Below are 15,842 nucleotides of genomic sequence, written 5' to 3' on the forward strand. Positions count from 1 at the left end.
CTTGCAAGATTATTATTACTTTCTGAAACATTCTGCTCATGTATGACATTTGTTTGGACATGTATGTCAGGTTTTGGTAGCGTGTGACATTGTTTTCTTACCAAATGACACTTTTTGGCTGTTCTGTACCACGTTTTGTCTGTATTTTCCTAATTGTGCTTGTATTTTTATATTTAAAGAGTTATGATTGTACTAATGGTTTAATTAATCTTGGGGGGTAGTTTCACTGTATATCGGTTATTAAAATTAGTTATACTATAATAATACTTACATATACTTATACTAACTTACTATTTCATATTATCATGAATGTTAACATACCTATTATTACACTTCAGCTACTAACTTACTTAATTTGACATAGGATTACTGAAGCGTACTACTTCTAACCTAAATTACACTACACTACTACACTACTACTTTTATTACAAACCACTGATATTAACCTCCATACTACCATGAATCTGTAACATATCCAGTAATATATCATGCGAAAAGTACTGTCAGCTGCTATCAAAGTATCCTCTAGTTTCAGTGTATTTGTTTATTTTGATTTGTTCACAGCTGTTAGTCCAAAATCATATTTTGGAAAAGCGGACCTGAAGGTCAGTTGTATGACCATGGAAAATTTAAACAAAACCAACTGTCATGACAACAGGGAAGGGCTGGTATCAGCGCCAATGGCAGACGGATGGTGTTGAGGGTATCATGACAGGTGCTCAGCAGACAGACAGAAATAGAAGTCTGCTGAGGATAAAATGGAAGTAAAAAGATGGTTTGATATGGAAAATAACAGCAAACCAAGCAGACTATAAGATCAGATAGAACAAACAGGGAGAAGAAAGCTGAACAGGCAAGAGTGTAAATCAGAGCTGCAGGGAACGACAGCTGGCAAACAGATTGGAGCTCTTTTGTCGGCTAAAATGATATTGCTTTCCTGTCATCTTTGTTTCTGGCTTGTGTGGAGAAAAGAAATGTTGCTATTACATCAAGGCAACACAACTCCTGACAGTAGACGATAACTGGGGTGCAAAAATATAAAGTTTAATATATATATATATATATATATATATATATATATATATATATATATATATTACAACTAATAATAATAAATTGTTGTCCTTTTTTGTACATGGTCCTGCATTCTGAAACTTGAGTTTTGTAAACATTTACAAAACACAGACAGAAGCAATGTGATTACAGTGACACTGGTCCTACATCAAAGTGCTCAGCTGGCCAGGCCATTTAGAGAGCATCTTTTGATATATGGAGTAAAAGCAGCAGTAGGGATATATATATATATATATATATATATATATATATAAAGAGTAATATGGACAAAAAGATCAAAGTCTATTTTTAATATTTGGAGTATATAAATTTAGGAGCCATATGGTACTGGAATCTGTTCTTCCCCAAACTGTTCTGTCCATGTATGTAAATATGCAGCCAGAAAAGATTCTGACCCTGCAGAATTGTACAGCATCTAATTAAATTGTATGACATTGAAAAAAATATATAACAAAAAGATATACAAATCTGCTTTACGAACATTTTCCAATAAAATGTTAGTGACACCAGATCAACAAGGTCTATAACCATTCCTAGTCTCCAAGGCAACCACCAAATTAACGTCATTACTTCCTTCTCCATGCAAAACCTACAGAGGCTTCCAAATTAATCAATAACAATGAAAATACTACTACCGCTAATAATAGTATTATTTCCACATAAGTATTTTAATGTATTTCTACTTTATTTAAATTACCTTATTCTATTCATCAGAATTATATTAAAGTTCTATTTTTATCTTTTCAATCTATATACATATATAAAGTGCAATCTCATTTGCATAACAAGAGTTACTATTAATCCCAGTGCATTCTGCAGCAAATTACAATTTCAGCAGCATGTCAGCTTTAGATGTGTTGAGAAAATAAATTGAAGAAAAAAAGCTTAATTGTGGTTTTGTGTTAAAGGGTAAAGCAGAAAAGTCAATATTGTCGCCAATGTCAAAATGCAGTACAAAGAGGTAGGTCTTTAAAATGGTTTGCACATTACATAGACAATGAAATATATTCAGTAAAAATGAAAACAAAAAAACTGGAATAATTGGAAGCAAAATCCAAGAAATGTACTAAGTATACATAATTTATATGATAGAATAGCTAACAAAGTATTTGATCAATGCATATTACCATATTATGCAAAAATGATACAGAAACTGCAGATGACTCAAAGCGTACTTGGAGTTACAAGAAGAGGTAGAATGGAACTGAAAACAAACCAAAATATGTGACATCATTGAAAGTGTGAGAATGTTACAATGGCAATGGGCAAGAAGACAGATCAAAGATAGACACAGGAAACTGTTGAATGGATCCCAAGAGAAAAAGACCTAGAAGATGACCACATAAAAGATGGGAAGATGAAATCATACACTTTGCTGGTGTGACCTGGAGAACAGAAGCTGTAGACTGAAGCAAATGGAAACATCTTCGGTAGGCCTTCATCCAGCAGTGGATCAATATAGGCTGATGGTGATGGTGATGGTGATATAATTAGATGAATACAAATATGGCTCTGGAAAATAAACTGTAATGAAACCGGTGTGTAGTGAAGTTAGAAATATGGGCAGTTATTCCAGGGTCTTTTAAGGACTATTCCATTTCAGGCTCGAATTAGATATCGAACTGTATTCATTTTCCATTACTCAATCTCCTCTCTAAAGTATCAAGGGCACTTACCTTGAGTCACATTGTAAAGAGCAAGGATTAAAGTAAATCACACTGGTCGCTCTGAGTCAAGCAATTTAATTGCTGGTACATGATGTCATGATGAACCCTGGGCACACTTTGCTGCATAGACCTTATTCTCAGTTACAAGGGGCATGTCTGTCCCTTTACTGAACTAGCAGCTTGAGAACTATGCTCTTCGCTCTCTGACTTGTTTAAAGTGTTCTATAATTAACTCAAAAGACACTGGCTAACGAACACAGTCTGTGTACACTGTACTGAATACAGGATACGTGAAATTTGATTAATGTTTAGTTTTTGCTTTAATAATGCTATTCAAAGGAATGCATTTTATTAATAAAGAAACTCTGTCACATGTCAAATTTTGCAACAGCCCCAAAATGTTAATCATTCTTTGCCTTAGAAGATCCAAGCCATTCAAATTGCAGTAGACGTGCACATATTTTTCTCTCTTTTCTTTTCCTTAAAGCATTAAGTCGTATAACAACCCACACCACACTTTGAGAATTACAAAAGGCACAGAAGTCACACACATTGGAAAGCTGAGATATGACAGAGCCCCCTTAGGTAATGTAATGGGAAGTAACAAAATGCCCTGTCATTGAAGTGGCAACACCTCACACAGAAGTCAGATTTGAAACCTTTCCGCACTAATAGCACCAAGAGCTAGGTCTTAGAGATGAAAAGCCCAATACATGAACCCAGTGCACTAATCTACTCACCACCCACTCCTGCTTTACCTCCCCTATGAAAGCTATGGATATATTGTCTGGCAGCCACAACGACAAACTGCTTCTAAGATGAAGAGCTCGGCGGGAGGGGAGCTCCGGCTATGATCGATGTTGCCACATTCATCTCCAATTTTGTGATACAAATCCCTTCAGCCAGGGCTCTTGTGATTAATGAGTATGTTTGCAGAAGAACTGACCCTCTGCTGTCACCAGACCTCGTCTCATAGTCAGAACAAATGTTCCTCGTCGCGGGTGAGAATTACAGCTTACCTCGGGAACAGTTTGAGCTAAAGATGTAGTCAAGTCATACCGGGGTGCCGTTTGTGATTATTAATTACACTAATTATGTCAACATCAGGAATTCTATGTTGATCATTTATGTTTATGATAAATGATTATATGTTGCTAATAAATAATAATAATAATAATAATAATAATAATAATAATAATAATAGGATATATGAAGGATTCACTCAGTTATTAATGGACACCAAACGAGCCCGATGGGTCGAATGGCCTCCTCTCATTTGTAAACTTTCTTATGTTCTTATGTTCTTAATAATAATAAATAATATGTTGTAAGATTTTGGGGCTACCTCATGAATCAAATAGAAGTGATGAATTATAGATTATAGATTATAGATTGGTGAATTAATGAAGGTCCCTATCTCTTCCAGTAATATTAATCAAAATTTATCTTGATAAGACAAACCATGCCTGCATTTTACACTATACAAATTATAGATTATAGGTTTGCAGAGATTAAATCAATGGTGTGGCGGTCCAATGTTTGCCCATCCCAGGTCTTAACTCATCAATCAGTTGACTGGCATCGTTACAGTTTTCTCTAGGCCGAATCAATCTTCCGCAAACTCCGATGACGCGTCACTAAATAGCACTGCTTCAGAGGAAGGGTGTGAATACTTTCAACTACAACTACAGTCCCTCCGTCTATAGAGAGGTAGCATATTGTACCCACTCTACCTCATGTCCTTATCTCAATCCACCCTACAATCAGAGGCATCAGACTTGGGCTCGGGCCGAAGTCCTCCCACAAATGACCTTAGATCAAGTCATTAAATCCAAATCATTTTCCGTCCCTCTCTGTTTCAGAGGGAATCAAAGGACACGAAGATGAAAGCAAGGCATTAAAGGAGCATGTTAATCCAATCTAGTCCACAATTATCCAGGCGCAAAAGCACAGGAGAGACTGATTAGGCTGAGTGCATTAACTTATTTTCTGCTGTCAGCTATTGTAAGGGATCATCAGACTGTGGCTGAACTTGCTGGACCCCCTTTTTTTGTGTGTTTTAGATGCTGCTCGTCAGGATTCAGAGCTATATTTAAACATGTCTGCAATTCTTTTTGGTCCACTTGCTTAGTAGTTCATTTTAAGCTCCTTCACAAAGAACTGTGGATGAATAAGAATAACTCCAAAGCTTGGTAACTTTGACTGACATTCGGCAGGGACAGAACTCAAAATCCGACCGATTATGTTAATTGTGAAGCTTCTTTGTTTTGTTTTTAAATTGACTTATTTTTGGAAATTTCAGGCAAGCCAGAATATCTTAGAATGAGCAATTTCTTATGAGGAAAAAGTTGTTATAAATGCTGGATGGTATAGCATTATGTGGATTTGGTACCTTTTTTTACTCTTCTGTATCGTACTTTTGACTGGATTTAGAATTCAATCTAAAACAAGCAACATTGCTTGAAAATGAATAGAATGAAACTGTTCCTGGGATGGAGAGCCATGTTAAATCAGAGGGAAAGAACCCAAATCGACTCTTGCCTGTAGTGTTGCTTAATTGCTCTGTATGAATATGGATATCTAGGGCTGGAGCCAGAAAGCAGCAGGGGACAAGCCAAAGTTCTCGCTTCTTCTCTCGTTTCTGTTTCATCGATGTTAGTGTGGTTCAGTTTCGTTGTCATATGCCTTGGTTCATCTCAGCATATTTCTCTTGAGCTCTTCAATCCTTGTACAGAAAAGCCCGTCCAGTTTTCACAGCGGGTCTTCAGTCTCTCCTTCGCACGTGTGCTGTGCTGTTTTGGCTCTCAGTCGTGGACTAATAATTGCAAGCAGTGACTCAGAACAGACATCTGCAGCCACAGCTTGTGCCGAGAAATCTTCACTTTCAAGATGTTTTTTTTTTTTTTGTTCCTTAACAGATCTCTGTGAGAAGCTGTTTTCTTAGGGGCTTAATTTGTTAAGCTTTTTGCCCAGTGCCAAATTTGCATCAGTTCCTGGGGTCAGCGGATGCACATTGCTCTATTAATGCAGATGCCTCCAAGCCTAACAGTGCTTCACAGGAATTCATATGGAAATATATCCGAAAGAATGCCAGTCAATAGGGAACAATGTTTGCTAAATCACATAACTATTAACTGTTTCTAATAGGTACATATGTAATTGCATGTCTAATTAAATTGTAATCCATACCACTAAGTGACTCCTTGTTAAAGGTGATGTCTCTCGGGAATTTAGAATCAATCCTGCTGCCCTTTGCCTTAATTAGCTTCAAAGAGGTTTTTCCAGCTCATTGTACTATTAGAGGGCACATTTTCATATTTTATAGATCACAGCAATAGTTCCCCTTTAGAACGTCTACCTGAAACTGAAAAAGAGCCCTCACCTGGAGTCGTATCATCTCATTCTCGAAGATATTGAAAGACTGGTTTTATATTTGGGCCATCACTATAGAATTATAAAAGTGGCGAAGAGAAATGTTTATGTTTCCATACGCACAGCAGAACAAAAAGGCAAAATAAACAACACTCAAAATATACTTTCTGTAGTGTGCCTGCACTGAAATTAAAGGAAAAAGATATGTCCCCAAACACAGAAAAAAGCTTCCACTAAATTTAACACATTGCACCGACTGGTATCAATAGTGGCTCTGGGTCTCATTTGAACAGTTCTCTCATACCCTGGTTGCTCAGGGGTGTACCAGAGGTGATCAGTGTGCCGGATGTGAACACACAAACCTCAACCACTTGGACTTTCAATCAGGGATACGTTGGTAAAGACACTCGCAGGAATAATTTACAACCGGTAGATCTGTCATTTCCCGAATGTTATCTCCCAATTCAGATAACAAACAGACACCCTTGAGTAACATCAATATAACTCAATCAAATCTGGCGACCACAGTCTGCCTCAGGTGTACCTTTTGTTCTTATGTGGCTAAAGTGTGTTTTTCAGTCTCCCACATGCAGATTTTATTTTATTATTCTCAATAACATCCTATTTGACGTCATTATTCTGTAACAGAATCCCATTGTATCCAGTCCCCAACATCCCTTTATTTTCAAGCCCAGTGATTTTGTGGTTAATAATACTAATAATAATAATAATAATAATAATAATAATAATAATAATAATAATAATAATACTACTACTACTACTACTACTAATAATAATAATAATAATAATAATAATAATAATTATTATTATTATTATTATTATTATTATTATTATAAATTAATTAAAAACAATATTAAACAGATAAATGAAGAAGATGCTACTCTCTTTGTCGTAATACTTTAGAACTGTAGATCTGTTTTTGTTTTTCTTTCTTTTTTTATGTAACCCGATGTGCTTATCAGTGTAAATCATACATGTTTGATGATTATAGGTATTTACTACCACTGAGGGGGAAAACTTTAATGAGCCTTCCTGAACATCTGCAAGCTCCAATACCAGGCCAGAGGTAGCATCCTACAATTACAAGTCAACAGTTTCAGCACATTGCCAGATTAACCACAGAAACAGCTGCCACAATCCTGAGCTCTCGCACTCTGGGCTGGAAACTGGATTCTAGTAACGTTCACAGAGAGTGTATTCCTGCTGTCTCTCAACTGATGCATCAGCAGGTGTAAAGAAAATTAATATATTGATGAATTATGGCTCTATTGCCATTAGACTTCCATCATTTCAGTACATTTTCAGAATGGATTTAGAATTAAACCATGTGGCAGATGCATAGCATTATAATTATTATTACTATTATACATCATAATGCTAATAATCATGATAATAACGACTCACTGTGCATCAACAAGAGCTGCTGTGGAGTCACAGACAACAGGATACATTGTGATTGACATCTCCTGTGTGTTTTTATCTCTCTCTTTAAGAAGAAACTATACATTTAAACCCTTAATATAAAGTCTGTCAAAGGAAACAAAACATAATCAATGTAGGAAATGTGCTTCAAATTCACATTAATAAAGTTCATGAATTCCTCTAAGGTGTAAATGCCTTCATTGCACAAATTGTTGCTGTTTGTCCCGTGGGTTATTTTGTGTGTGTCTAATGAGCCACTGCAGTTTAATTGTTGTGAAAGGAGTAATTATTTACCAGGCTGTTAGATTACTAATGAAAGGTCATTTCCCTTTGAATAATCAATTGTACAGGAGAACAGAATATCTGAGAAGATTTTCTTTTTCTAGATGTATCAGGACTGGAGTCCTTCCTGTCCATGTTGTTAACCAAAGGATTGCTTTCAAATTATATCTGTGTCTGGAAGGGTGAAAATTAAATGCAATAAGTCAATAAGTTGAATCGGGGGAGGTATAAAAACAAAACAGCCGTTCCCAGTGTTTTACAAAAATACTTTTCACCTGAGTACGTAAGTGAGGAAATTATTCAGTGAAAACCTTGCCATTAAGAGCAATCTGTTTGGAATTTCACTAGCAATAAATGCCAGTTATTGGTAGTCATAACCTGGCTAATCAGGAAGCTGTCATTCTACAGTACTGTTTTTCCATGGCTTCCATACAAGTAGCATGTGTTTCTGTCTGGATACTTATTAAACAAATAAGTCAATATGCTGCCGGTTTATTGATCCATATAACATTTAAAGAGCAGCAATACAAACAATATGCTGTTGCTGCAGGCTGTGACATTGCATTTTGAATAGAGCATGTAAAAGTTAATTGTGCTTTGATTTTTGACTGGTGCTGAAAGATGAAATTTTATTTTGCTTCTATTCCTGTCTCACTCCTTCTGCTTTCAGAAAAAATAATGCTAGGACCTGGGCTCTGTGTGCGACTGATCTAGCTGAGATAAAATGGATTTTGTGAGTGCTTTGTCAAATCAGAGCAGATTTCGAAAGGTTCACGGCCACATTAGATAATTGAAACACAAAGAAGGGGGAAAGAAATTGAAGTCTCAAAATTACTGAAAGACTGAACAACATCTCATGAGAAAAATACATTTGAGTATTAAAATGAACATTTTCCCCTTCTTGTAAAATAGTTTTTTTTTTTTTTTCAGACATTAATTTAAGCTTTTGAATTTGGAAACCAGGCAGAAACCAATAAATTGAGAGGCAACTATTACAATATTATTCTCCTGTTACCGTTTGGCTGTTCAAAGCAGGAAAGCTGTAAAAACGTATACCTACTATTTTGATGACAAACGAGTAATACATTTCCAAATGCAATCACTGAGCCGGAAAATGCCCTGATTTATTTAATAGAAGCTCAGTTAGATTACAGTGAGTTATACACACACATACATTAACTGAAATAATGGCCCAAGTGGCCACTTTGTTTCCTATTGTGGATATATACATTTTCCATCTCGGTGTAACTGTAGTTTCACTGAAACCTCCTGTCATCATGTTTCTCTCAAATTGATATATGTTTGTTCCTGGCCACACTTCCCCCACTAAGTGGTATTTGCATTACGTAATAGATGGTTCATGCTTTCAAACTCCATTCTGTAGATCGTCATCTGCAGTGCGTATTTTATATCAGTGCATCCAAGAGTCACAAAACCATATAAATTATAACAAGTTCCAAGAGAGAATAGGAAAGACATATTCAGACCCCTTCATCTGAAGAAAATGAAAGGGAGCACATTTAAGCCCCTTGGATTGGTCTTGAAATTATTATTGCCCACTATGAAACAAAATGCTGATGAGCTAGAACTTGCACAATTCCTCACATTGCCATAGCAACCACCTGTATCTGCCTGGTTTCCATGGCATCTCCTAACTTTTGAATTGAGACACAGCCCCACTTTAAAACTGATCACCAGACTTAGAGTTACCCATGTGAGAGTGAGTCTCTCTCTCTCTCTCTCTCTCTCTCTCTCTCTCTCTCTCTCTATATATATATATATATATATATATATATATATATATATATATATATATATATATATATGTGTGTATATATTCACATACTGTTAACATGCTCTCATTGAAACAACCTGGGCCTGTTAAATGATTACACTGTAATAGAACTTCTCTTTCCTCACTCATTGACATATTTGGTTCATGTCAAGGTTGTCAGAATTTGGAAAACAAGTATGAGTGTCAGACTAATGGTATTTAAAAGTATTCCTGCTGGGTTAATTAAGAACGGACTTCGTTTGGCTGCACTTTTTCTTGATGTGACTTTGTTAGCTACAAATGTGATATCAAGAGAGCTTCATAAAAGGTCAAGGCTGCCAGCCATAGTCCATCAGTTAGAATAATGCATTATCACAGTTTTCCATGACTACCTTTTACACACACGCTTCAAAAGGCAAGGTAATCAAGATTTTGAAATATGAGAAGGCAAGCTGTTTCCAAAATGATTTTTTCCCCTCCCTTTAACTCAGAGGGTTAGAATAATTTATAACTTCAGTCAAACTTATGGAAAATGTATACAGCATCTCTTAAAAATATACCTGCTTAGCAGACCTAGGATGTGCCCATATTAAAGTAAACATTGTTTTGTACCGACTGAAATTGTGTGTGTGTATATTGAATTGGGAGGAAGGATTAATAAAATCATATCATTCTTTACAGGACTTAAGGACAAGATTTGTGTGTAGGCTGGTAAAAGAAGTGGGGGGTGGAGTTGTGGATCAATCTCTAATCAGAGCTATTGTAAACACGAAAAGCAGAGGCTATATAAAAGCCTCCAAATACATATATATTCTACATGTTTAAAAATGATTACTGCTTAACTTGAGTGATACATTATTTTATTCTACAGAGCATTTCAGAAAGAAACACTTTAAGCTGACATCAACTTTTTTAAATCGTTTTTTGAGAACAGACAGATTTTTTATGTAATATGTACTTGTTGGCAATATAACACTATTTGTTTTTATATAATTTGACATCAGCTCCCTTAAATGAAATTCTCTTTAAAGTCATCCACTGAAGCATCCACTGGTTTGAGAGAGGATGGATGAAAGTGAAGGTGTTTAATCTTTGTGCACACAATGAATGCAGACCTCACCTGTTAAAAGATATTGTATAACAATCCACAGGCTTTCTAATGGATTACATAGACAATCTTGCCAGGAAATTTCAGTTCCTGTACATTTGCAGCATTCATCCAAGAATTTAGATTGCACGGTAAAACTTGATGTCCTTTTTATTCACCTTCTTACTTAGGATATTGAAGTCCTGCCATTTATTTTTATTTTTTTAATTGGTTTTGTTTAGGAGGACAATATTTATAAAAGAATACGACAAAGAGTCATTAGTTATGGGTCATGAGTGTCCTAGCACGACCCTTAATCGACAGTACAAACTGTGGGGTTACATAAGTCCAAGTTTCCCACAGCCATTGCAGTGTCCATAAGGCCGCTCTTCCACAATATTGACTGAGTGCTGAAGTCGAGCGGATGAAAACATTCAGCACCACGGTCAGCACCTTTCCCAGCCTCCCGCCATCGCCTTAAAAAGCAATGGTTGCACAATACATTTTAAATAGGCGATTAACCTTTTCATCCTGCTCTAGTGGCTGCTTCATCTCCCTGGCAATGCGATCACTGCAGCCCTTGCTTTTATGTCCTTCTGGCTGTAGTAGATGGTGAACAGTGTTAGAGGAATAATCCCAGTTTGTGATGGGAGAATATAAACAGTCACTGGATTGGCCCAGTACCTATGTGGGAAAGGGTAGTGTTTGTTGGCTATCAATGTATTTATTAGAGTAATTCAACTTTTAAGATTGAGATTGAATACTATAGTATCTACAATAAGGCTCTATTCTGTTTTCTAATGTCTGTTTTGTTCTTACAATACACGTTTTGGACTTCACAAGGACTGTCACTGTACAGATGTGGACTTCCAGGTTTCTTAGCATGGCAACAATGTGCGCTCATGTGTTTCTATAGGTGTCCAGTACATACACAACAGAAATGACGGTCACTTTCTCTCCGGTGGGCGCACCTTATTACATCAAAAAGGTGCCCCTCAGATTTCCTGAGAGGTGATTAACCTTTCAACACCCTCTCTTCTGTGAGCCACTCAGCCCATTCTCTTCCAGAAAGGGGAACATGATAAAAGATGAATCTCTGTCTTGGAATAAAGACTTAACAACAACTGCTTCCTCCTACCGCAGATGTGTGATGTTGCAGTTTCTGTGTTGGGGGATTTGAATCATCCGTCGTCAGTGATCGATTGAACTGGAGTCTGTACTGTAGCCATGATAATTACCCCAATTGCTGATGCACTAATGATAGCGCTAACGGGAAAAAAAAAACAACAACCTAAGACTGAACGCCTAATTAAGTTTAAATCGGTTTCTTGTTTAACTTACAGGAGGGAAAACATAACGTCTTTGCTGCGGTTGTTTAACGGATTAAAGTAGATCCCGTGAAGATATCAAAGCACCGGTTATATCAAACTTGAGAGTGGCTTGATTTTTGGGAACAGCTGCTGCAGATCACTGGATGGCTCAGAGGCAGGAGAGGACGTGGGGAGAATCCTACAGCAAACCCTTATGCAACAACTACCTGTTACAGACTGCAATGATCTGTTTCAAGAGCAATATAAAGGCTTCAAGATACATATATAGTTTTTTTCATTTACTAACAACCATGCGACTTTCTATTGATGATATTCTGGTGCACCTCTAAAGCCAACATCAAGACTCTCCAAATTACATACTGGATGGTTCTGATAGCCAGTGAGTCTTGTCTCTCTGGGAAATGAAATATTAGTTTTTTTTTATTTATTTTACTTGCTGCAGTGTCTTTATTTATGTTCTTTATTGGACCCATTTATCCACACATCTAAGTTTCCTTTAGACCCCTCGCCCGTTTCCCTGCTGTATGTCTTTGCCACTGCTGCGGTGAATCGCACCACCTGTTTCGGTGTGTCTCCTCTCCTCCCCATCAGGAGTTAGCTGAGTGTGAAGATGAAGAAGCAAAACGTCAGGACCCTCTCTCTGATCCTCTGCATGTTTTCCTATCTCTTGGTGGGGGCGGCGGTCTTCGATGCCCTGGAGTCGGAATCCGAGAGCTCCAGGAAGAGGATCCTGGAGCAGAAACGCAACGAAATGAAAAAGAAATACCGCTTCTCGGAGGACGACTACCGGGAGATCGAGAGGGTGGTCTTGCAAGCAGAGCCCCACCGAGCCGGGAGGCAGTGGAAATTCGCAGGCTCTTTTTACTTTGCGATCACTGTCATCACTACCATAGGCAAGTGTGGGTTTCTCACTTTCTGTACGTGTGTGATACCAATCGGGCAAATGCATTGAAGCCACACTGCAAGGGGAAAATAAAATAGTTTTAAAAACAGTGCAGGATGAATAATTGAACCCAGTACTGATGCATTACCACATGTTATGCAAGCTCGGGATTGAATGCTCATCTATGAGAAAGATGCAACATATTCGGTGGGTTTCACAGACCTTGATTTGCACTAGTCTAGTACTACTCTACTTAAAATAGCATTGGCTATAGTCCATAACTAGTGCCAGATTGATTATATATAACCAGGCAATTGAGTATGACTTTATATCCAGTGCAGTTCTCTTTACTTCTGATGTGCACTCTTCTGTTGCTGTGTTACTTTTAACGTGCTTCACCAAATCCACAATGCAGTGTGATTGTAATGTCTTACATTTAACTTTGGACACAGAATCCGATTTTTTTTTTAATACTGTGCTTTTTCTTTGTTAATGTTTCTCGCCTACCTAAATGAATAGGTATATGATTAGGAAGCTTTAATCAGTGGTATGACCGGTATTGTGAAGGCACTGTCCAGAATCCTATCATTCAGATTCTGCGGATATTAAACATATGCACCCGAAAGTGTACACGAATACAGATGTACACTAATCCTAATGTATTATTTTAAAATGCTAATTTACATTATTAACAGCATTCCTTATTAGACATAATCAACCAAACAACAACAAAAGATCCATTAAATTATTAATAGTAGTGGACGTTTCAAAAATTACATTTAATTGTAACCTTTCTATTATTTGTCCTACACTTGTGAACTATAAGATAAACCAATATTTAATTGTTTAATTTTATTTCTGCTTTTTTAAAATTGGAAAGAAAAACAAAACAAAGACAAATAAGCAAGTAATCTTAGGTTCAATTGAAGGTGCTCTAAGTCAATTTAACAGTCAGTTGATTAATAACATGAACTCAAAGGTAGATTTCATTATTAGGAGTAGGCCTATTAAGTGCCAGATAATAATTAAGACTTAATGACTCTTTGTAATTGCAGTTTCTTCTGTATAGGCAAAAAGGTTTAAGACTAGGACTGATGCTATTAAACCGCTAGCTTTAGTTCAGAAGCCATTAACTGGAAAAAAACAATCAATCAACAAATCAATATGCTGATATATTCCTGTGTCCCATATGGTTTTATAGGATATGGCCATGCGGCTCCTGGAACAGACGCTGGGAAAGTTTTCTGCATGTTCTACGCAGTGCTGGGCATCCCCCTGACCCTGGTGATGTTCCAGAGCCTGGGCGAGAGGATGAATACCTTTGTGCGCTACCTGTTGAAGAAGATCAAAGAATGTCTGGGCATGAGGAAGACCGAGGTGTCCATGGAGAACATGGTGCTGGTTGGCTTCCTCTCCTGTATCGGGACCTTGTGCATTGGTGCAGCAGCGTTCTCCCACTTTGAGGGCTGGACCTTCTTTCACTCTTATTACTACTGTTTCATCACCCTCACCACCATTGGCTTTGGGGACTTTGTGGCCCTGCAGAAGAAGGAGGACCTCCAAGAGAAGACTCCCTATGTGGCCTTCAGCTTCATGTACATCCTGGTGGGCCTGACTGTGATCGGGGCCTTTCTGAACTTGGTGGTCTTGCGTTTCCTCACCATGAACTCAGAGGACGAGAGGAGGGACGCCGAAGAGAGGGCTTCCCTGAAGAGAGAGCGGGACATAATCGCGCTGAGTATGGGGGACGACGGCCGGAGCAGGAGCACCCTCTTCCTGCCCATGGAGGAAGGAACGAGTCGCACCAATCTCATCCCCTCTGCCACGGAGGATCAGGAGAGCATGGAAAGGCAGCGGCCGTCCAAGTCGGAGTCCAAGATCGGTTCGTTCTGCTCCTGCATGTGCTACCGGTCCCAGAACTGCGACAGCCCGGCCACGTCTCACCAAGACCACTTGGGCTGCCACACCAACTCAGTCTACTACAACTCAATTTCTTACCGCATTGATGGCCACTCACTCAGCACCAGAGAAAACACAGCCCTATCCTCACCAGGGAGCATGGTATCCCCCTGCCATCGCAATTTCAGGGACTTCCTCCGAACCAGGAGGAAGTCGGTGTAGGTGAAAGAGCCATGTGGAGGTGGAGGCTTTATTTGTACAAATTTGATAATATTTTTTATACGAGGCATACATTTGTCAACTTTTACACAACCATGAGATAAACATACTTTTGATGAGGTGCATCATTGTTTTATTATTTTTTAATTGGACATAAACCTGTTCTCTATATTTTAGTTGTTATTATCATTATTATTATTATTATTATTATTATTATGCTGATGTATTTGCATGGCAAAAAAGCATGCATTGCCTGTTGCACACAGGAGCGGGTGGGCAACTGAACACAGATTGAGACCCAACTTTGGCCATAAATTATATAACACATTTTGCCACGGTCCTCTTTGTTTACTTGAAGGGGAAGTCACAAAGGTTTTTCTCTGATTTCCATGCTTTTGGTGAAAATCCCTAATCACACTGATTCCCATATAAGAGATAATTGAATTACTTTTGACCATTAAAAATGTAGCATTTATAAAGCATAAACTATAATAAATTACTTAATTCTATATAATAGTAACATATTATCCATCATATATATGTGTGTGTGTGACAATTTATACAATTAATCTCTTGTGTATTATATACATCTTTTCGATGATGCTTATTCATTCATTAAGTACCTGTATATACTGCATAGTCCCTTCACACATGCGTTTACTGCACTTGCCGAATACTGTGAGTGATGGCTGTCAATCAGCTTTCCTTTACAATCTGGCATTGCAAAACATTTCAAATCTGTCTCATTTTCTGTCATGTATGTACACACACACACACACACACACACACACACACACACACACACACATAC

At 37.6% G+C, this 15,842-nt stretch overlaps 1 protein-coding gene across 1 annotated transcript; it reads left to right on the plus strand.

Annotated features, from left to right (window-relative positions):
• Positions 1-12,542: 12,542 nt before the first annotated feature.
• Positions 12,543-15,156, plus strand: kcnk15 (potassium channel, subfamily K, member 15). Its single transcript, XM_066702922.1, has 2 exons — positions 12,543-12,923; positions 14,115-15,156. Exons 1-2 carry the CDS (start codon positions 12,641-12,643, stop codon positions 15,032-15,034), a joined length of 1,203 nt encoding a protein of 400 aa, XP_066559019.1. The 5' UTR covers positions 12,543-12,640; the 3' UTR covers positions 15,035-15,156.
• The last annotated feature ends 686 nt before the right edge of the window (positions 15,157-15,842 follow it).

Source organism: Amia ocellicauda, chromosome 4 (assembly GCF_036373705.1).
Source record: "Amia ocellicauda isolate fAmiCal2 chromosome 4, fAmiCal2.hap1, whole genome shotgun sequence".
Lineage (NCBI taxonomy): Eukaryota > Metazoa > Chordata > Actinopteri > Amiiformes > Amiidae > Amia > Amia ocellicauda.